This window comes from Gavia stellata, chromosome 3 (assembly GCF_030936135.1).
Source record: "Gavia stellata isolate bGavSte3 chromosome 3, bGavSte3.hap2, whole genome shotgun sequence".
Taxonomy (NCBI): Eukaryota; Metazoa; Chordata; class Aves; order Gaviiformes; family Gaviidae; genus Gavia; species Gavia stellata.
The window spans coordinates 590,024-613,005 of record NC_082596.1 but is presented as its reverse complement, the minus strand read 5'-3'; the positions used below and the strand labels follow the sequence as shown (position 1 = coordinate 613,005).

The 22,982-nt window shown below is 45.9% G+C and overlaps 1 protein-coding gene across 2 annotated transcripts in view; it reads right to left on the bottom strand.

Annotated features, from left to right (window-relative positions):
* SCRIB (scribble planar cell polarity protein) overlaps positions 1 to 22,982 on the bottom strand; it is a 113,147-nt gene that overhangs the window by 61,329 nt on the left and 28,836 nt on the right. For both annotated transcript variants that reach the window (XM_059815399.1, XM_059815398.1), the window contains exons 9-19: positions 22,626 to 22,744; positions 21,780 to 21,979; positions 20,787 to 20,953; positions 20,061 to 20,185; positions 18,962 to 19,087; positions 18,167 to 18,400; positions 17,374 to 17,691; positions 15,125 to 15,187; positions 3,542 to 3,631; positions 2,867 to 2,944; positions 431 to 745 (exon numbers count right to left, since the gene is read on the bottom strand). In XM_059815399.1, coding sequence (XP_059671382.1) covers positions 431 to 745; positions 2,867 to 2,944; positions 3,542 to 3,631; positions 15,125 to 15,187; positions 17,374 to 17,691; positions 18,167 to 18,400; positions 18,962 to 19,087; positions 20,061 to 20,185; positions 20,787 to 20,953; positions 21,780 to 21,979; positions 22,626 to 22,744 — 1,835 coding nt within the window. The remainder of the gene's footprint in view (positions 1 to 430; positions 746 to 2,866; positions 2,945 to 3,541; positions 3,632 to 15,124; positions 15,188 to 17,373; positions 17,692 to 18,166; positions 18,401 to 18,961; positions 19,088 to 20,060; positions 20,186 to 20,786; positions 20,954 to 21,779; positions 21,980 to 22,625; positions 22,745 to 22,982) is intronic.

Genomic DNA, 22,982 nt, shown 5'->3' with positions numbered 1-22,982 from the left:
TCCAGAATCGCTCCTGGACACCAGACAGGTCTCAGCCCTTTCCCCTTTGCAGACCCCTCCCCTGCCCCGGCACTTCCCATTTGTTCTTCACTCCACACAAACCCTCTTCTGCTTCTAGAGCCACCTGCAAAACCTCCAGCTGCAGCAAAGCCTTCATGTGGCCGAGAGCCCAGAATATATGTCAAGAGGACAGCAACAAGATTAAATGTCACTGGCAGGGACTGTGAGCCACAGCCCCACCTCCTTCTGAACTTCTCTCCTTCCCCAACTTAAGAGCAGATTCTGGCTCTCAGAGCCCGCCTGGCCCACCAGCCCAGGGCCATACTGCACTGCTGCTTGCCCATGAGTGAGGAAGACCCCGTGCTGCTCCCACAAGTTGTGCTGAGACTCGGGAATCAAGCACCTTCATTCCCAGGGAATCATTACTGACCGTGTCACCAGCCCGGTAGGGTGTGGAGCCTTTGCCACCAGCAATGCTGAAGCCCAGGCCCTTCTCATTGCGCATGAGGCAGGTAGAATATCTCTCTGTGGGAGGTGCCCCCTCAGGTCGCTCTGGGAAGCGCAGACCACCTCGCCTTTCACGAGGGCTGTAGTCATCCTCAGGGCGCAACGGTGTGACAGTGATGGCGTTCTCTGGCTCCACCATCCGCTCCCGCAGAACCGTCATGGAGACAGAGCTTCCCGATCCACGCAGAGCTTCCACTGCCACGTGATGCTCAGCACAGTGCAGGGACACACCATTCACCTGGGGACAGACAGAGCCAGGCAGAACCCTTACCTCCGTGGGGAGTTCCTCCAACAGCTGCACAGACAGCTCCAGCCTTAGCAACTGCTGCCCAACAGAAGAACAGCTCATCCCCTGCAGAGCTGGGTCGACAACTTGTTCCCACAGGGGTACCCAGACCTCACCTGCTGCCCGTAAAGGAGCTCCCCTGCGCTCACACAGCACAGGAGGCTCCCGCAACACATACTGCCTGCCCCAGGCCAGGGCAACCCCTGCCAAGCATGGTAAAGGTCCTTTCAGAGGAATTCTCCCCCGACAGGGAGCTCCAACTTCCCTATCACCTGTATCATGCCAGCAGGCAACAAACTCCCAGACAGATAACCACTCACCCAGAACTAGCTCCCCTAACAAATCTCAGTACATCTCAGGTCAACACAACTTCTTGTTCACCTTGAAGAAGGACATCTGCCTCCTCATCTCCTGAAACACCCATTTCCTTCCCCTCCACACAAAACTAGTAAAGTACTTGCAGGGAGGACACCGGTTCTGCAGCTCTCAGGGAAGCAACCTGATTCCCTCAACTCTTGCTTCCCTGATTTTAGAAAAAAAGTCCTACCCACATCAGAAGACTGAGGAAATGCAAAGTGGGGGCCCGTGAAGCTGAAGAATCTTTCCATAGCAGCTACCTCATTTCATATTAACACACACTTATAGGAAAGATTGTTTGACTCTCAGCCTGAAAACTAGATGTTCAAATCTATTTCCTCCACTTCATGGCATTTAGGGTTTCTTCCCATCATGGCCTTCATTACTGAGCAATGCTCTGTATCCCTACTCCAGGGGTAAAGAGGTATTCCTTACAATTCATAGCCAATGAGAATGGAACCCAAGTCTGATGTGCCTCAGCCATGTCTTACTTGTGGACATAACACAGTCTTTTAGAAGGAATACAACAAATCTCTGAGTTATGTTGTGTGGGTACATCCACTTTTGCAGGAGGCATAGATGAATGGGCATCATGGGAAGTGAATCAGAAGTAGAAAAACAATAGTCTTTTCCCAAACCTGTAACTGAAGAGGGATCTACTTTAAATGAAATAGTAGGGTGCCATGAACTTAACTGTTGGGAAAGGGAATAATCAATCATCTCTCAATCTTCAAGATCTGACTCCCTTTTGGAAGTCATTCTGCAGCAAAATGCAGTGTGATGCATGCAGCACAAGGATGCTTGGTGACACTTAAGGCCCTAAAGTACACAAGAGACCAGGCTAGGTCAAGTGCATATTCCTTTTTGGACTTAAACTCCATGGAATTATGAAGACAATCCTACGATAACTGCAGAAGTGAACAGGTAACTTCTGAAACTCCAGAATCAAGTTTTTCCTCATGAAACAATATAAAAACTTCTCATTACAGAACCATACTGCACTTTATTTGACTTCTACCATGGTCAATGCCAGGTTAAGTGGTGAGAAAGACTGGCACATCTACTCAGGCAAATGCCCAGGCCTCCACTGCTAATATGTAGGCTGCAGTGAGTAGAAGTACATGAGATACCTACAGACACCACACCAGATCGCACACAGGCCAGTGCCCCCAACACAGACCACTTATTCCTCTGATCTCTGTCCAGCGCTGTAGTGACACCTACTCCCTCCATAATGCAATCAATTCTTCCTCAAGTGCATCCCAATCCTGTATGATTAATCATGTTTTTAAATAATTTGAAGACAGGCAAGCATGGCATATGGCTGGCTCCCTGGTTAAGAAGTTATCTTACAAGGTCCCCTTTTGCCCCACACAGGAAAGCAGATGTGTAGAGGCTGGCTGGCCGGGGCGGTGGGGACAGGGGCACAGACTGCTGAGTATTTCTTCCCACCTGGGTTACACAACACTTCAGAGTTGGGGGAGAGTGAATGCAGGAGCAATTTTTGTCCTTATAAAGCAGCAAAATATTAACGGCAACGTTAATTAAACAACTAACTCTTTGAGCCAGGGCAATTTTTGTTTTGCTCTTGCACAGCTCCTGATGCTTTATTTGGCCTACAAACTAGCACAATGCAAATAAATACCAAACCGGACTTTTCCCTCCACTCTCAAGGCATTAGAAGCATTTACTTCTTCACAGTAGCTAGGTTCTTACCTCCAGAAGTTTGTCCCCAACACGAACTCCTGCACGAGCTGCAGGACCCTCTTCTGACACACGGGAAATAAAGATGCCCTGGAAACAAAAACTACTTGTTAGAAGAGGTGGAGCCCATTCCTCAACTCTCTAAAGTGTAGAGAGACCACTCCATCCCATTCAACTTAAGGGAAAGGGGAAATCCCTTGCCAATCCCATACCCTGGATGTGGGGACAGTACAGCCACATAACCCCATTCAGGGGTTGGTAGAAAGGGGAAAGAAATCCCATTGCAGGGCTACCCCACAGGTGACAAAGGCGAAAAGGGAATGACACTTTAATCCCTTTCCAGTGGGATGAGAACCTGACGCAGCTGATGCCACCACACGTGTGGAAGACAACCCCATACTCTTTGCCTTGTGAGGCAGGACATCAGGACGCAGACGGGAAAGAAACAGCTGTTGTCATTGCTGCTCTCTGCGGTCAGCAGCAGGAAGGTGCAACACGTCGTGCTCCAGAAGCGAGAGCCTGGTCAGCCCTGCCAGCCTCCTGCTTCGGGGTGGGTCGAGAGCTGCTCCCACCTTGCTCTGAAAGCCCAGCCCAGCCACAAAGCTGATACATAGGGACATCCAACAGCTACAAAGAACTAGTCCCTGAAAGTGGGTGCTTCAATAATTACACAGTCCAGGGTCTTACCTCATCATCACCCTTATAGGGGGTGGAGCCCTTGCCCCCTGCGATGCTGATGCCCAGCCCCCCCGTCTGCCGCACGATAGTCAGTGTCAACTGGAAGCAGAATGGACACAGGTTACAGGTCAGTGCAGACCGGGAGAATGCCCAAAACATCTTAAAGAGCAAGGGATGACTACTTAAAGAATAAGCACAAGAGTATAAACTTCATCTGCATGCATCTGCTCAGATATTTGTGTAAGCTGTGGCATCCACGCCTCAAAGGCACCAAATTCACAATACATTTAAACAAACAAATCCTTTTGCAGTTGAGTCCTGAACCGTATCTCAAGACCAAGTGTCAGTTTGCCTGTAATGAACACATCAGAATGAGATGCCCACCACAAAGTAAACTGAGCAGCAGTGGGATGGGACTGGATAAAGAAACAGGGATAGTGTTCACATCACAGCCCAGCTCTACCACATGGCTCCCTTCGGGGTGTAATTCCAAACAACTACTGGGAGATTAAGGGGCACCCCAACGTAGCATGCAGTAGCAAGAATGGCACCTCTTCCAGAATACCCTGGACAGATACTTGGCTTTGCTCTATTGATGGAAATCCATGCATGACTCCAGAAAAGCCATCTGCTTTGTCCAGCTGGCTCCTTCCTCTCCCCTCTGCACAGGCAGGCTCAGGACTATAGCTGTGCAATCCAGAAGTCTCTTCTCCTTCCTATCTCCCACCTCTACATACCAAATTATGCCCACTTCCAATAGCAAAACTTTTGGACAAACTTGAACTGAAATTGCTTATATTCAGGACACCAGCCTAAACTGTTCACGTTGCCCCAGTCATGAGAAAGAAGACAGGGAGCATGTAGCAGGATACAGGGAAAGGAATGGGATAGATAGGACTCTCTCAGGGATCTGTCAGGGCCAAGGACCAAGGAGCTGGTGAGGTAAGTGACAGAGATGTACACAGACTCCTGGAGAGAGCCAAATTTGCTGTCTTCCAGATGTCACTTCTCTGGAAACAAAGTCCAGAACAGAGAGCGGCTGCTGCAGAGGTGTCTAGCTTCCACATCAGGTCTTCTTGGCCTAGGTTGGGCCACAGCATGGGCAGCAAAGGAAGCGGGAGACTTGCTCTCCCTAACCCCTCCCTTCAAATCCTTCTTCACTTTCTACAATGACAGAAGCAACAGCCTGTGGGGCTTCACATTCTGCTAAATTTAAAACAAAACCAAAACAAAAAAAACACCACAGGAAATGCAAAACTAAAATGAAACTAAAACTAAAACCATTTCCTTTGGTGCCCAGTCAACAGCGTAGCAGAAAGCCGCTGGGATCTTCGTAAGGAAATCCCTGATTCTAGACAGACCATAAGTACATTTTCTCTGGTGCAAGACCTAGAGACTGAGTAAAATCCAGGTATTGGAAGACAAGGATTGCTCAGGTGAGCCAGAGAAGTGTGGTAGACATGAGATAGCATTGCATTGATAGCACACTTTAAAACCAGCTATAGATTAGACTGACACTTCTTGCGTGAAGAAGTCTATTAGGATCTAACTACAAATACCACTTTTTCTCTTCCAGTCTGACTGGATTTTAGTAATGTCCTAAAGATCTATATTCTACACAAAAACTTCTAAGGATGATGGAAAACTAGGTCTCCAGACAAGGACTAGAAAGTATTCTAATAACAGGATCCAGGTATTTCCAAGTAAGATAGCTAATGGTTTTGCTCAGTGCCTGAATCAATAGGACAGGATTGCTATTTCTGACAACGAATGAGGGATATACAATGTCACTTGGTTACAGAAAGTCACTTTCAGTTGCACAGTAAGTTGATTGTGTAAACTAACTGAAAGATAAACAACAAAACCCATGGATTGCACAAATTCGTAGAAACAAGACTGAAAATATAGGGAAGTTTGCCAGAAAAGTCAATTGGACCGAGGGTTAAGAACCTTCCATCTATCAGCATACATTGAAAAAGCAAAACAACAAGGAGGAACCAGACCTAATTAAACCTAAAGACACTGCTAGAACAGCAGCAAATGGGCTTGAATTGGCCAAAAATATATTTAGGCTGGAAAGAAGATTTCAAACTCCCAAAGCAAATTAGTTCTCCCATAAAAACAGCGTGGTAAGAAACTGAACTGGTGAATGTTGCTTTGAAGCCTATGAAAAGAATAATTGACATGAGTATGAACCTGAGGAAGAAGGACCTGGATCTAGTAGCCTACAATGGCTTTTATATTCAATATTTCACATTACAGCCCAGACACTGCTTTTTGCACTAAATCAGTAAGTTATTTCTTCCCAAAAGCACATCTGTCCTAAGGCTGCTTCAGAGCTGCCTTGACTTCCATGATGTCTAGACTGATACTCTGGAAACACAGCAAACAGCTGCCCTAACAGCAGGGACAGCACAGCTTCCACCCCTGCCATCACTCTTGCCAGTGACTTTCCTGGGTATTTTTCTCTTGCATTTCTTCCCCTAGAACCAGGGAACCACCTGCCGCCCAGCAATAGCTCATCTCAGAGGTAACAACTGATCTGTGATGCTCCCCACCTAGAAACATGCTGCTCAACTGACTCTGGCTCCTTCCTTTGCAGAAAGGGCATACCCTCATTAAGTGGGCAACATATCCAGAGTTTCTGCCTAGTTCCTCCCAGACAAGCATCCATGCCCTCCATAAAAAAGCGCTACTGGGGAAGGAGAAAAGTGGAAAAATTGAAAAAGCTGCCACTTCAGCCCAGAGTTGTCATCTCCCTGAACTCCCACCGACGACTAGGGGGAAACCCATTTATCATCAATGGCACCAAAGCACAAGCCAAGAAAGCAGTTATGTCCCCCTCCCCTCTCTCCCTCAGTCCCACCTGTGTTTCTGCCGGTACGTCTTCGGGGAACACACTCAAACAAGGACTGATTCTACCTCAACCTATTTTTGATACATTTTTAGTATAGCTATCTTTTAACAGATTCACTCGATCCTGCAAGATTTTCCGACTTGCAGTGAGTAAATGTATACCATTCTGGAGAAACTAGAAATGTTGCACACACGCATGGGCTCACTTTTCAGCGGCAGCCAGGGGTACCTGAGCATTGCCCAACGGCCCTGAAACAGTATTCAATGCTGTGCCTTGCAACTGCCAGCTAAGGATTTTTGCAGCTTGCTCTTGGCAGGGGCACAGCAGACACAGAGGCAGCAAAATAGACATTCACAGGATCCAACTGCCAAAGCATGGAGCTGTTTACTTCAGAACCTCCTGAAAGACCAAGTTGTTCCTCCAGACATACCCAAGGGATTTGGGGTTTAAGGCCTTTATTTCCCAAAGGCAGCAAGTTTCTGCATGCACAGGCATCTTTTATAACTTGCTATACCTCTGGAGGCATCTACGTGTCTAATCCTTGCATTTACATCACTTGAAACTTTAAATGAGACTAGATTGTCAACAATGACACAGAAAACACAAACATGCGATAAATAATGCTGATTTATATTTGGACAGAAGCATGATGATGTACATGCATCACATGAAGGTGATGAATCACACTTCACTCCAACAGCAGCTGAAGAATCCATCTAACATCATCAATAAGGAATAACCATTTTAAAAGTCAGAAGGACTGGATAACTTGTACCCAAGAGTCCTAACAACTGACTGAGACCTCTGATATGCTTATACAGCATTTATAAAATTCTGGAATCTTGATGCTCTGAAATAGCATTTACATTCTGCTGTTGGACTAAGAGATTACACAGGATGATGCCTGTAACTATCAGCTTGTCACCCTAGCACCAATTCCAGAAAACTAACTGAAGAACGTGCATGCCTCTTACCAGGCACACAGAAATAGCACTCATGCTAAACAGCTGAATTTGATGAAAATTAGGTCTCTCAAAAACCAAGGACACCTCTATTTCATTCTTTGACAAGACTCCAAACTTGGCTGATAAAGTAATAGCAAAGATTTAATAAGAAGACTTTTGTAAAACATGAAACTTGTTATCAGAAGACATTCTTACTGAGATCATATGATGCTGGTTTTAGGTGTATATCATACAAGCTAAGAACTAGAAGAGGTCAAGTACTAGTCCTCACTGAAGAATCAAGAAGCAGTGTTCTACTGAGAACTGCATCAGGCCTGATCTTATTCCAAATCACTGACAGTAAAAATGTTAATAGTTCCATATGGGGGGAGGCTAGGAGGCTTCAAATACAGGAGGGGGAGATACAGACACCTTTTTATCTTTTCATGCCATTAACTTTATAGGAAATTATTATTCCATGGTTGTAATGACAAAGGAATTAGGGATACCCAATGAAATTTCAGCAGCAGGCTTAAAAAAAATATGCTTTTTCATATAAAGCACAAGTAAATTACATAATTTATTACCACTAAATACTGTAGAACTGAAATGTATAAAAGGGATTGGAGACATTAGACAACTTCATAGACAGCAGCTCCACTGCATCTAGTACAACGGTGTGAACAGTCCAGAAAACCTAAACTACAGATTATTAGGACCTGGGAAAATACCAGTGAAAGGATCACCGTGTCTTGCTAAGGTCTGTGCTTCCTAATCCACAAAGAAAGCCCCTCACACCCACAATTAGAGACGTTTTTACACAGATGTCACATCCAACTCAGTGTGTCCTTTTTCCAGGAACACCTCAACAAAAGAGAGGGTATACTTACACAGCACATAAGCATAAGAGACACGCAGGAGTTCAGGAGCCAGAGGCACTGACTCACCAGGAAAGATTAGAAGAGCTAAATCTGGGTTGCTTCAGTAAGCAATAACTCATAAGGACAAGGGGATAGGCTGAAAATATCAGTGACCAAATGGAAGGTGGGAGATTACTGCATGAGCTGTTGAGAACTAAATTAAAACTGAACAACGGAAAAAGGAACACGAAGGAAAGATCCTGCCCTGGCAGAGGAGCAGCCTGCTGGGTATGAGCTCAAGATTTTATGGCTCTGATGTCATTTCTTCATCCATTCAGATGGTTTTTTTAGTTACCGAGGGAATGGATACTTGCAAGGCAGAGATGGTAGGATACAGATCAGAGGAGTTAAGCACTTTACTGCCTTCTTAACTAGACACCTCTCCAGCCAGTTTAGTACTAAGCAAAGAGAGCGCCAAATAAGAGAAGTTTGCAAGCCCCAGTGACTGACAGCAGCATTAAGAGCAGATGGGACAGGCGACCTGTAATGCTAAATGCTCTGGTGTACTCCTGCAGATCCCCTTCCCCAAAGAGATTCCAAGACAGTGAACAACATTTCATTAAATGAGGATGAAGAAAAGATGCATTTTTTAAAATATTAAATATTATGACTTTTGAACCCTAAATAAAAAACTCTGTTCATACAGATATGATTAATCTTGGTATTATATATAGATATGAATACAAAGCTATCATATAGATATGAATCATATATCATGATATATATGAATATTTGTATCTATGTATGTGTGTCTCTATAGAAATATGATTTCATCTTGATATAAGAAAAAATGTTTACAGTGAGAACAATCATTCACCGGAACAAACTCCCCAAGGATGCTGAAGAGTCCCCATCAGTGGAGGTTTTCAAGATGCAATTGGTCGGGGTGCTAGATAATCTCATCTAGGCTCCTTTTCCCACAAAAGGTTGGACCTTTCGAGGTCCCTTCCAACACAGGCTGTTTTATGATTCTGTGATTAGTTCTTCCATTAATGAATTCCAGAAACATGGATTTAAGAATCTAGTACTTCCTCCTCATCACGATGGGCACCCAGGTTTGCCACAGACATGGAAACATCAACAGCAAAAGAGGGGACCCCGAAAGGAACTGGGCTGGTTAAACTGGGGAATGCATCAGGACAGAGTCCCTCTGGAAATGAAAACATTCAACTTCTTAGACAAACAAAAAGAGTATTGGACAAAACTATCGAGCCTTGAACCATTCCCAGAACTGGAAATTGGACAAAAAAACTAGACATGGAGTCCTGTGGATTCAGAGGGAATGAGTGACACTGAAACACATATTTCTTCCTCTCTTCAGCAGTAAAGAATTTTTATTCCTGTTCTCATTGATTCTTTTTGTGTGGTAAAATCATTGGTATACCCATTCATTTTGCATCATTCTGACTACAAAAAATTCACTTAGAAACTCCTCTTAGCCCAATAATTTCTTACTGTTCTAAAGGTCCATTTTAGCCCATCATTTAATATACAATTAAAAGACTGAAAGGACTGGAGAATTTACAACTCTCTTCTAAAATCTGTTTCAACTTCGTGCTGCTAAGGGCAAACAGCACAGTAGGAGAGAGCGTTTGTCCAAGGTGACAGCGAGATAAATAGAAAATTCTTGCACTAAACTTGGCATCAGTCATTTTAAAACACACAAGCAGAGACATCTTTAAGTACACCAACAGTCTGGAGGACAAAACTCACTGAGGATCTCGATGTTGAATGCAGGAACAAAAGCTAGGTAGAGCCAAAGAAAATTCCCATCCATGAACAGAAACTACCACATTTGAAGTGGAAGAAAAACTACGGAATTCAGTGAACTGAAGTCTGAATAAACTCTGTCATGTTCTCCACAGTCAATAAACCTGAATTCAAGTAGAACAGGTGAATGAAAAGGCAGTGAGAAAGACGGAACGGAAATCTATCTTACAAGAGAACACTAGAAGAACTTGGTTTCTTTAGTCTAGCAAAACGAAGGCTAGAAGGAGTTGCGACTGATGTCCATAAAAACATACCAAGGACAAGCAGACAAAGGGTCAGACAGCCGGAAAGAGATTTTTCAAGATAAAATATAATGAAAACAATGAACTAACAAATGGGAGTTCAGCTTGAAAGTAAGTTTTCTAATCATTCAAGAAGTAGAAATCTGGAGAAGGTTTTTGTTTCTCCCAGCAGGAGGAACCTGAGTGTGTTCACACACGTCGAGTAACAGGAGGAAACAATCTATATTTAACAAATAGTTTGACTGACTTACAAAATATAGCATCTGGTTGCTAGTGGTGGTAGGAGACCTGACTTCAGGATTTCTTCCAACTAATCTAGGTTATCTTCGTCGTAAATTTAGCTTGTTGCTCCTGAATTGAGCATAGTGCTTTTTTGGCTAAAGTGTATCTTCCAGAAAAGGCAACCTATCCCAATCTTGCTTCGTTTCAGTTCCCAGATCCAAGCTGGTGATCATCTTCTATCACAAAGTCTCAAAACTATTCTAGGAGTTACCTTTCTCCTCTATTGGCACAGTCAGAAAATACTATTGAGCTTGCAAATTAGGGACCAGTTTTTAAAGGCATGCACAGCCTGCCTTTAATTAAGCCCCATTAATTTCTACAGGGATTATTTTAATGCCTACGTTGTTTTGTATAATCCCCGTCCTAAGCAACAAGACCCACATCTGTTTTATACTCTGCATTTTCCTATTTTAAAAGCGAAAAATCAGCCTTGCAGTGGAGTGTTTTGTTTAAACACGGTATCTTCTCTCTCTCTGTTAAAAACACTCCTCTATTGCTTTCTGTTCTTTCTATTTGAGAAAGCAAACCAGATGATTGTGCCACACTCTTGGAGCAGGAAAAGGAAACTCTGCAGATAGTTCTGCATTTGTGTGAGAAACCATTCCCCAGTTTGCTGCTTGGTCCTTAAGAAAGCTCCAGATCAGATAAAATTTGCAGTTGACACAGAGCAATATATTATGATGAATAAGCAGCAATCACACAAGTAATCTCTGTCACTTTGTAGGTGAATCACATTCAAACTGTGCCTTAATAGACCTGAATGTGAAGTTGTACATCTACAAGAAGAGATTACAATCCCTACCTCCCAACTATTGGAGGGTCACACCATAAGAAAGAATACTAAGAGCCCTTCAACCCAGTAGAAAAAGGTCATAAAAACATTCCTATGGCAATAAATTAAAAGCCAGACAAATTCAAACAGAAAATATGGCATATGGCAATAAATTAAAAGCCAGATAAATTAAAACAGAAAATATGGCATATTTTTCCTTGCTCAATGGGAACTTTAGTCATTTAAATAATTAAATGAGAGAAAGCAGAGTGTTGCATCTTTTCATAACTTCGAGAGGACCCTGCTCTGTCAGAAAGTGTATTCCGGTCAAGCCAGCTGAGCAAATACAGGCGACATGATCTTTCTTGCATTATACAAGAGAGGTTTATTAATCTTTTCAGGGTTTAAAATTTACAGGTCACATTGTGGGAAAATAAAATTTGCTACTTAAGAATTCTAAGCCTGACAATGTCCTGATGAGTACGCAGTCCCACCCAGTAAACAATAAAAACAGACCAAGGCGCAGAGGTCCAAGTGTAAAGGCAGCATTGCAGCAGCATCACCGAGATGAACAGGACTGCTCATGATGGCTGGGCATCCCAATGCGATGCACTACGTGGGCCAGCCTCTTCAAAGTTGAACCCCCTTAACACTGGATGCTTCAGGACCAAGCTGTGCTGTCACAGTCTGCCTCTGGCAAACAGTAATCGTGGTGCCAAGCACGAGGTCTGCATTCAAACACAAATGGTAGTATTTCTGAGCAATTTCCACGGGACAAGACTCCTTTAAGGAGAAGACTTGACTCGCTTCTGACTCCAGAGCAACAGGATATGACATCTGAGCAGAAGCAGCTGACAGGATCTTTTCCACCCTTCAGCAAGGAAGTCAAGGTGCTTTGAACATCTAAAATCAGCCTAGCTTTTTCCTAGGGAGGGAAATTAGCAGCATAGCCTTTCTAGATAGCCTTGCGCAGCTGGGAGAAAGCATCACGGGAGAAGCAAAAACCTATAAAGCTCCTCAGTCAGCACAAGTTTTTGCCAGTGCAGAGCCCTTCATGACTCCTATATTTTCAGGTGCTCTGCAGAAGACGGGTTAAGCCTGGACAAACACAGAAGGATGACATCAGCCATTACTGCAGACAAAGAAACATTGGTCACGTAAACAGAATTTGGGACCCTCTTTCCACTATTATCTTCAATCTGCACAGCAGCTCTTTCTGGACTATTTCTTCATAAATTATCTGAATACAAACAGACTTCAGGTGCAACCTCGTGCCTTCAAATAGCAGCTCGATACACTTCTTTTCTCCTCCAAGAGCCTCCCTACAACCCAGATACAGCCATTTCTGCAATGCAGATGGAGACTGAGACAAAACATTGGGAACAGAGTCAGCAGTGGAATCCAAATATCCACTCTGAGATATCATATGCTTTAACAAAATTATTTCTTTCACTGTAGTAGAGTCCCAGTGGCACTAACAGCTAAAGGAGCTCTGGAAGTACCAGCTGCATACATAGCACCAGGCTCCCTACACCCTGATGCTGGGGTGCCGACAGAAGTTAGGCATGTGTCTCCAGCTCTACTCTGGCAAGGTTAGTTTTTGGCTCAGGACAATGGTTTAGGCTTAAAGAACACACTATCAGTAGTTCCTTCTCTCTAAAAGCTGTATAAAATTATGCAAGGAATGTGGTAGCAGCATTATGAACTTAAACTGTGCTGCCCAAGGGGCACCAGGCTCTCCACACCGCAATGGTCTTGCTTAGTTTCATCAGCCCATTGGTTTAGCTATAACAGGCTCTTCTCAAGAACATGAAATCATCCCTGGAAACAGCAGGCAAATGCTATTTCTGGGATCGGTCACTTCCCAGGCTAATTCTCTGCTCAGATGCTAAGTAGTCTTTAAGGCTCTGAAATTTCTCCTGTTGTCCTCTGCCTACTCACTGAGAGGAACGTGCTTTTCACAGTCGACGTGCTAGGAAAGATGGCAAAGGCACCCCTCTCAGCATGAGTGAGGTGTCCCAGCCATGCAGTGCCTGAGTTCAGCTCTCACAGCACTCTCAGCCCGAGTCCCACAGTTTGCTTTCACTGATGTTTCTGGAGACTGAGTCTTCCACATGAGCTGCAGCCCTGGTAGGTGCCCAGCATGATTCCACTAAAATGACAGAGTATCACTGACTGGAGAGGTCAGCAACCATCCGCTGAGCTGAGCGCTCCCCCAGAACTGCAGGACAATCACCTGCTTCCCAAAGCTAGTCTGCTCTGGGGCAACTTCAGCCACCACCACCCATCTGGTGGATCTCTAGTATGCTTGTCCTTGGGAGCTGCTCTACCACATTGCTCTTTACAGTGAGGGAGCAGATCTGCACAAAAGAGACTGGACTGCAGGGACAACAGAGCAAACCTGGGACCTCTAACCAGCTACCCTCTCCATCCACCACAGAGAAGTTCTAGGCACTTCCATCAGATGGCAGGTGGAGCACAGGCAGGAGCCAAGGAAGAGGCAAGCAGACTGTTTCCTGATACAAGACTGAGGTTTCCTGGGCCACTGCACCTTGAGGAGCAAGAAAACTCTGCAAATGGAACATGACATCTAACAGCCAGAAAGAAGGACCAAGAGCAGTGATTTCCCAAATGAGGGATCAGGAAGCACCTGGCTATACTCAAGTTTTGCCTCTGAGTGACAGAAGAGCTATGCAAAAGAGAAACACAAGAAATATTAGTATGTTTCTCAGTGATCTAGAGCTAAGATGGACAAATCTTCAGGACACACTAACAGTGGACCACATCTGAGCCAGCTCATGTTTTGCCTGAAGTGGAAAGGATTTGTCATCTCCCTCCCAGAAAGTCTTACTCCAAAACCAAGAAAGAAAAGCCTCCATTTTACACCTGAGGAAGTAGCAAAGAGCCAAGTTCACAGAGACAACCAGGCCAGAACTCTCATGTAATACATGGGTCTGGTACCATTGTACTTCCTAAGGAAAGAAACCTTCATGCAAGCCGTTAGTACTGACAACAGTTTCTGCCTCTTGCCAGTGGGCAGTAGCACTCTGCTTCCAACAGCTCCTTGGAAACACTGCCTGCAGAAAGCCCACAGACCCAAATGATCACGCAAGCCTACTGAAAACTTGGAAACAAATTCAGGAAGTTAATCATAGTCAGAGGATGAGCTAAGGCAGCAAGACACGGGACTTCAAACTTTGGCACAGCACACCACAGATGTGCCAGGGGCTTTATGGACCCTCTAGTGCCACCTGCCCCTTTCTGACATCCCAAAGTGCTGCGTGTGAAGACTTGAGGGAATTCTATAGGGGGGGCTGCACGAGATGCACGAATCATTAGCTCCAGTCCACCTTTCTCATGCAATGGCACAGTGTCCTGAGTTAGATCCTCCTCCCTCCCCCAAAGGGTCATACGCAGCACTCAGCAGACTCCTGAGGCCTCTACTCCTTCAGGGTTACCCACCACTCCCAGAAATATGCATTTATTTTCTTCCACCTTCTCTTTCCTCAGTGCACCGCAAACTGGAACTGAACTTTCCACCTCAGCCCCTTTGGATTTTTTTACTTTTCTTCCATCTCACTCCTGATCTGCAGCAGCCATTCTCACCTCAGGTATGGAAAAGTAGGGAAAGGAGGTGAAAGCAGGGGAGGAAACAATCATTGTGTGTTTGTGATCAAGTCAGGTCCAGAAGCCACTTGACCCAGAGAGATCAGAGTTTCCCCTACAACAATGGGTGAGCCTGGGAAGCAAATCAAGCAGACTGAATGATTTTTGGCAGAGAGAGAACAGTAGGAGTGGTACAGACCTCTTCCTCCTCAATGCGAGCAGGTTCAATCAGCAGATTATTGGCTTGATCAAACGACACCCCCTGTTAGGACAGGAACCAGCAAAGAGGCATGCGGATTAGTGGAGCATAAACCAAACCCGCCACCACTACCACCACCACCACCCAACACACAAACGCACACCACTCTGATAGGTCTGGCCACATGGCACCAGAGCAGACCCCACTCACACCACTCCTGATTACCACCTACCAGCGAGTACCAGTGACAGGGCTGCTCCCGGGGCTCACAACGTGCAGAGTGTCAGCGCTCTTTGGCCCAGCTAACTGGAAGCTGCATCTTTAAGGCCGTATTTTGTCTGTGTTGGCACTCTGAGGCTGTGATCACCAAGCTCACAAGCTGAACACTATTAGCTGATTTTACCCCCTCTGTACCAAGTCATTCAGTGAAGAAGGAAGGATTAAAAAACACAGGAGAAAAGCACAAAGTGACCTCTGGTGCCACCCAGCTGCTGCACAGGAATGAAGCGATCCCAAATCAAACTGCATTGGTCCCTCCTGCAAAGGGAAGAGCCTCCAGTGGAACAGTGCATCCTGCCAGATGCCTAGGGAACCTGCTCCCAAATGCAGGAAACCTTGGAATTTCTCTTGAAAACCAACTGTCTTTGCAAAAAACCCTCTGGTTTAAGGATTCAGCTTCCTGCACACCCTGTCCTACCTCTTTCTTCAATGCATGTATGCAACATCTCTTACTTGAAACTCTACTGCACAGGGACACCACTCCCCACATTCCCACTTCTGGAAGACAGCTCAGGAGGCAAGCTAATGAATCTGCCTTCATGGAGTGGGCATCCAACCCAGCCCCACAAAAAGGAAACCTGTGATTTCCAGGCAGAAGGCTTAGCCGGTAACAAAGGTAACTTTCTGATAGATACACTAAACCTGTGGTCTCAACGCCTATGTAGACTTTACAGGTTTTGCCAATGGGTGAGTGCATCCTCAGCTTTGAGTCCCTGACTAAAATAAGCTTTTTGGGTGAGGGCATTTCCCAAGTATGGCAGGTCCTGGATGAAGGTGACTCAGAATGGCTTCACGCATTCTTACAAGCAGCAGCAACTCCTTTTCATTCTGAAGAACTTCACAAACAGTAAGGAAACTACATGCCTCATCCCTAGGGAGCAAGGGATGAGCTCTATCACCTCAGATACAGCAAGGCAAGCATCCACTAGGAGAAAGGCTCCAAAGCAAACTTGAGTGAAAGAACCTTCCTCTGAACCATCTGAACCCCAGTGTGGGGTGGAAATGATCCCAGGAGTCTGGAGTGTATGCGGTACAGCAAGAACAGATTTTACTCCAGCGTCTTCCACCAGTTCAGAGACCCACATCTCACCCATGAGATCTGCTGGTGTCAGACTATGATGGGGATTCAGCCACATCCTGATCCCTGCCTGCCAAATACACCTCACAAAATCATCACGCCAACTTCAGCAAGAACTGGTCTAAGCTCATGCAGTGTCCCACATCAGTATATTCCTATTCCACTGTGAGAATCTTCCTCAAGCAAGAATCTCTGTGTGTCCCTAACCAAACATGGTGATTCAGCTGAGTAGAACCAAGTACCTCCTATCTCATCAGCCCCCAGCATAACCAGAAAGGCCAATCCCGGCCCCATGGCCCATGGTAATGGCAAAACTCCAGAGCACAAGTTCCCCTAAATCCCAATGCACACTTCATCAGACTGCATCTGTGCTGGGGCAGGCAAAGGGTGGAAACAATGGGAAGGGCACACTCCTGTCTGCTCTCACTACCCACTCCTCTCCAGGAAGCACTGTGGCAGCAAGACAAGTGTAAGCAGCCTGAACGTAAGCTTGAGATTAGATCCATCCGGGGATAAAGCTCATCCTGTTACAAATGAGGTGCAACAACCAGCAAGTGAGGAGGCAACTGAAAGGAACAGAAGAACCTGTCAGTGATGAGACAAAAGAACTGTTCTTGCAGCACAGAACACAACATCACACATAATGGGGAGGGTGCAAGAATCTGTATACAGCGCAAGGAGTCAGACATAAGCAACATGGCACAGCTCTTGGACAATCATATGAGCCCCAGAATGAACTTCAGCTCTCCCACCCTCAGCACGTCGCTCCTGAAGTGCTGGAGCCTCTTGCCAACATTTTTATTGGTACCACATCAACCTGGTTGGTAGTTCAAAGCAGCAGAAGGGAGGTCTGGCAGCCCTCTGACCTTCCCCCCTCCCCACAAGACCTTACCTTCACTGATGGCTGAGCAGATAAAGCTCCATTCTTTCTGTCATCGTCATCCCACGCTTCCTCCTGGTCCTCGGGCTCTGCGTTGTTATTGCAGCCTCCTAACTCCTCTTCCTCTTTGGGGACGCCATCACTGTTCAGCCCCTGCAGGAGTGCAACCACTGCCTCTGGCTTGGGCAGTTTAGTTATCTTAAAGTGTTTCTTATAATGGGGCGTGTCCTTGCGGATAAGCCTCTGTTTCTCCACTGGGAATGGTCGCTCTTCATCTTCATCCTCATCCTCACTCCGTATTAGTGTGTCCTCAGCAAAGTGTACAGTGGGCTACAATGGCAAAGCCCCAGAAAGGTTGTGAACCTCAGGTACCAGCCATATCTGGAGGCAGTGCAGAAACCCGCTGTCCCCCCGCCCCGACCAACACAGGCAAAGCCAGTGTTGCTGCTTTTGCGCTAAAGAAGATGCAGGAATACACGTTAATATTTCATCATACTCGACTTTTTCCATATCAACTACTGCACCCACACACACCTTCTGTCAGCTCCAGGGATTGAGGGCACTCAAACCTGTAACCCTGATTTTCCCCTAGTCCCTGTCTGGCTCCCACACTGTCCTTCCTAGTCTCCCATGGACCCAGCTCCCACAGGCTGCCTGAATCTCTACTTGCACTTGGCTTCTACAGCCTATATTTGCCTCTAGTGATGCCCAAATCACACTCTGTACATCCATTTACCATTTTCTCTGAAACTTTCAAGTCCTTCCACTTTTTATTATGACCCTGCTGCAGTTCCTAGGCTCCTACCTCATTGTATTCCACTTCCACATCTTCCTCCTCTTGGTCAGCAGCTTCCTTATGCTCCTCTTCAGCTCTGGGCTTTGCCTCCTTCTCCAGCTCCTGCATCTCAGGCACCTGCCCATTAGGCCAATTCCTCTCTGCCTCCTCTCCCTGCTCCTCTCCCCTGAAGTCAGCAGAGGCAGTGCTGTTGGAAAGGTGGGAGTCCTCGCTGCGATTTGACGTGGCACTCAGCCTCTTCTCCTGAGAAGATGATTGTAAAAATCAAGATGGAAACCAAAGCAGCAGATGGAGCAATGCAGTGTGACTGGTGCAAGGTGGGGTATGATCCAGTACCAACAGAACCAGCTTTTTCTTCAGGCTGCCTGCTGCTTTCCCTGCCAAGCCTGCTGCATCTCACCTAGGTCCACCCCTGTTCCACCATCTGTGTAGACATTTATTCTTAGTATCACACCTGGGCAGCAAGATGCCTCCTCTGAGCACTCTGCTCCCATCATTCTTTACTGAGAATATCAGAGCCTTCTTTTCCTCTCCCTGTGTTATGACAAAAGTGGTACCAATGCACACAATTCCCCTTACGCCGTTCTCTGTGTCCTGGTTGCATCTCTTGCTCTATCTCAGTGGCCCCAGGTGACACCACAAGGCAGATTCCAACCCTTGGAATCCAGGCAATCCATGCTCAGTCCCTTCCAATCTTTCCCAAAACTAAGTTCTTTCTGCCCAGCTTACACACACTGCCTCCCCATTCCTCAAGTCTGCTCCATGTTCTCTATGGTTATCCATTTCTTAGTGAACAGCACTCACTTCTGAGTTAGGAGAATTCAGGTCCGTGTCAGGCTTTGCAGCATATACCTCATTGCGCCGAACTTCAATCACTTTCTTCATAACCTTCAGTTCACTGGGATGAGGGGTTGCTCTGCGCTGTAAGCCCTACCAAAGAAAAACACTCAGAGCAGGAGACTCAACAGTCAGAGCAGCATATGCCATGCCTCAAGACTGAACCACTTCAAATTAAGTGTCAACACAGAAAGCCCTAAAGGAACACACAGGTAGAATATCTTCTTAATTCCTCTGGTGTTTCTTAACATGTCTGACAAGCCCGTATGCTACCAGAATTTGTGATGCTTAGCTAGCTCCATCCCAGCTAAGAGTCAAGAAAGACGGTATTCTAAAATTAATAACCATGTTAAAAGCAAACAAAAAACCCCCATAAATCCGCCAAACACCAGCAACATATACATGCTACAAGGACAGATGCAAATACAATTTATTAGAAGGATTCAGATCACAAGAGAATCTCTCTCCACAAGATAAAAAGGGGAAAAAAATCCTATAGATTTAAACCAACAGAGTACTTGCTGAAAACTGAAACTTTTATCCTGCCCTTTGCATCTGCAATTAAAGTAAAATGATCTTCCACAGTTTTTGAGGCTGTCTGTTTACAGCATTTAGCTACTTTAGTAACAGAATACTCCACAGCATGAGCTTGCATCTGGCTCCATGCTTGGAGGAGTGGAGATTGCCTGGCTTGAGTTTGGCTGTGCAGCTCTTCCCCATGAGGGGGGGGTCAACTAAAATCCAGTCCTGACAGTGCTCTGACTATTAGGATCTCTGGACTACCCGAATGCTCCATGGGCAGGTTAGCAGTCACAGCTCCACTCCCACAAGACAGCTGGCAAAACGTAAACCTGCACAAAGGCTCTCAAGGAATTCTCTTTTATACTTGCCTGTCTCCTCAGGGCACCAAATGCCCTTCGGACTGCAAAAATACAGTATATGTCTGCAGCAGTATTACAGGGTGAAACACAAACACTATAATGGCTCCCCATCTTAGGAAAAAAGTTTAGATTGTGCCTATGTTTCCATAGGGAGCTAACAAACCTGCAGAAACTCTCCTCCTTACCCGTCTCTCAGCTCCTGACTCCTCTTCATCATCTACTTTGGGTTCATCCAGGAACTGAATCACACTGACTCTGTTTAAATTGGTGTCCGTCCAGCTCTCATCCACACTGTTCTGCAAAAGATTCTCTGGGGAGAAAGATAACACAGTGGGAGCTAGTTTCTGAATGAGCAGGGTTGTAAGCTTGGATGAAAGGCAGTTCTTAACCCATCAGGGCACTTCTGTTGTATCTGCCCAGGGCATCAAACCACAGAGGCCTTGAGGACAAAGGACGTAGCCTTCAGATCTTGTCACCTCTTCTATGTCTCCCACCAGATCTACAGCAGTCTCTACAAAAGGACCGGAACGGTTCAGCTCTAGCACTCCTTACCCAAGAACTAAGGCAAAAGGTAGGATTAAGGCACAGATCAGAAGTATTGACACAAGAATAACATCATGACAGGAAGCAAACCTTACAGACAATGAACTACTCTGTCAATAGATCAAAGCAGAAGACTTGAAGACTAGGCTGCAGCTTCTCTACCACCTGGCAGAGTAGCAATTTCTCAGTTTTAACAATCTCTGCCTTGGAAAGTTGCCACCAGCTATTCAGGAGCCTAGGTCTGCTATAAGTATCTCAGTAATGAACAACAGTCTAACCAAGCAGAGAGGAAGATTCAAGGCCTCTTCCCTACAGCACTCTCCAGAGTACATGGTACTGCAGACAGAGTTCATAATGCAGTCTCTTACCTAGGCTAGGAGAGGGCTGCTGTGGAAGCAGGTAACAAGTAAGAACTTTTTCTCCTGTCTTTTCATCATCCTCTGTTTGGAATTTCAGCATGGGCTGGGACTGATTTTCTGCCAGCCACAGAGCTTTCAGGTTAAGATTTGTCAAAGCAAATGGCAAGTTCTGCAGTCTGCAGAAGAAAAGAAGAACTGCTGGTTAAACTTACTTGGTAATGAAGGAACTTCAACTTAGCTCCAGACTGCCTCACCCGCACTGGAGAAGGACAGAGCCAAGCCACTGCAGGATCCCTCACTCTTATACACACCGGAGGAAATGGCTCGTGCCGCATATGGCTCTGCCACAGCCCACAGGCTAGACTCCAGTAACCCACCTTCATCAGTTTTTAGCAGAGGACAACTCCCATCAACAATGTGAAAATGGTGAACTTTGAAGAGCGGTTTGAAGACAGAAAAATTATGCTTTCATGGACCAGTATACAGAGAGTATTCCAAACAGAAGCTCTGGTCAGCTTCCAAGTGCTACAAAAAATACCAGCCTCAGCTAACAGAACTGCAGCTAAAACCTGCAGAATCTTTCAGAGCCAATCACAGATATTTGCACACTGTGGGGTTGTGCACATCATAAACACGGCTTTGGCATCAATCACCTGAGGACTGACGACACAAAACTACAAAATCTGCAGGAAGGAACAAAGTGGACCAGGGATTTCCCCTGATCTTTATTTCACACACAGCAAAATGCCCCCACACTTCTGCATTAGTTCTACCCCGTATTCAAGTAACACTGAGAAGGGTTTAACAGGCAAAGCTTGAGAGACACATGCTCTCTTTCCAGAGCCCTAAGCAGCCAGTCTGGGCTTCTCCAAACCGCACATCCTGGGATCAGCACAGATCCAGTGTCTCCCAAAAGACACCAGGGCCCAGCCCATGCTGCTCCTTCATAGCACCCTCCTTAGGAACACGCCTACAAGCCTGTTTACCCTTCTTGCTGCTGACCTGTTCCCGGCCACATCCAGGACGTGAAGCTCAGTGGTGTTGGCGAGCTCTGATGGCAGGAGGGCCAGGCGATTGTCTCGCAAGGACAGCACATTCAGATTGGCACAGCCTCCAATCTCAGCTGGAAGGGATGTTAGCCGGTTCCGATCCACGTTAAGGTTCGTCAGCTTGGCCAGCTTGCCGAGGGACTTTGGTAAGGCCTAGGAAGGAGATGATTCAGTAGTTGCAAAAGATAAGAGCAGTACAATAAAGGTATAAAGGCACAAAGCCCTCTATCTGGGGGGAAAAAGCTGCCTTCTGTCCTAACAGACACATTTTTGATGAAGTTCTCACTACAACTTTGGGACAGATTTTCCCTCAGGTTCACAGACTTACATGCCAACTCTTCACCTCAGCACAGCACACTCAGAATACCACTGGTCAAGATTTTTCTCATGTTCATCTGTCCATTCCCAATACTTGTGTTTTAACAATCAAATCATGAGCAGTTTGCAGCAGGGCCGTTTTAAGTTACGTTACTCCATGGCCCCTCTCCAAATGCAGCTTTTGATGTAGTCCTGCTCCCATCGCATTGGATGGGCTTCAGGATTGGTTATCCTAGAGCCAGCATCCTAGCTATCCTAGAGAATTTTTCAGAGAAAAAAAAAAATGAGAGAAAACAGCTTCCACCAGGGTCTTCTCAAAAGCCTGTGAGCTAGGTCAAACTGTGCATCAAAGCAGCTGAAGGGAGAGCAGCTGGAGCATGCTCAGGAATCCGGCTCAGGGGCCAGAAGATGGGAAAAGATCCCTGGCGTGTGGCTAAACTGAAGAGCACAGGAGAGGCAGGGTGGCTGCTGGTGTACTTACTGTCAGCATGTTCTCTGTCAAGATGAGTTCTGACAGATTTTCACAGTCCCCAATTGACTCTGTCACCTCTGTCAGCCGATTCTGGTCCACCTTGAGGATGGAGAGCTGCTTCAGCTGACCTGGCCAGGGCAACAAGCTAGGTGTGAACTATGCCACAGAGACAATAACGCTGTTCTATGTTCATCTGGCCAAAATGCCTCCCATCAGGAATTACGTAACCTGATAATACAGGCACTACCTTTCTTCCCCACCAGGCTTGTTCACATGTTTCACCCATGCATGATGCAGATCAAGAACCTAAACTCGCCCTGTAGAGTTCTGCTCACCAGTATCATCTACTGCTTCTGCACTCAACTA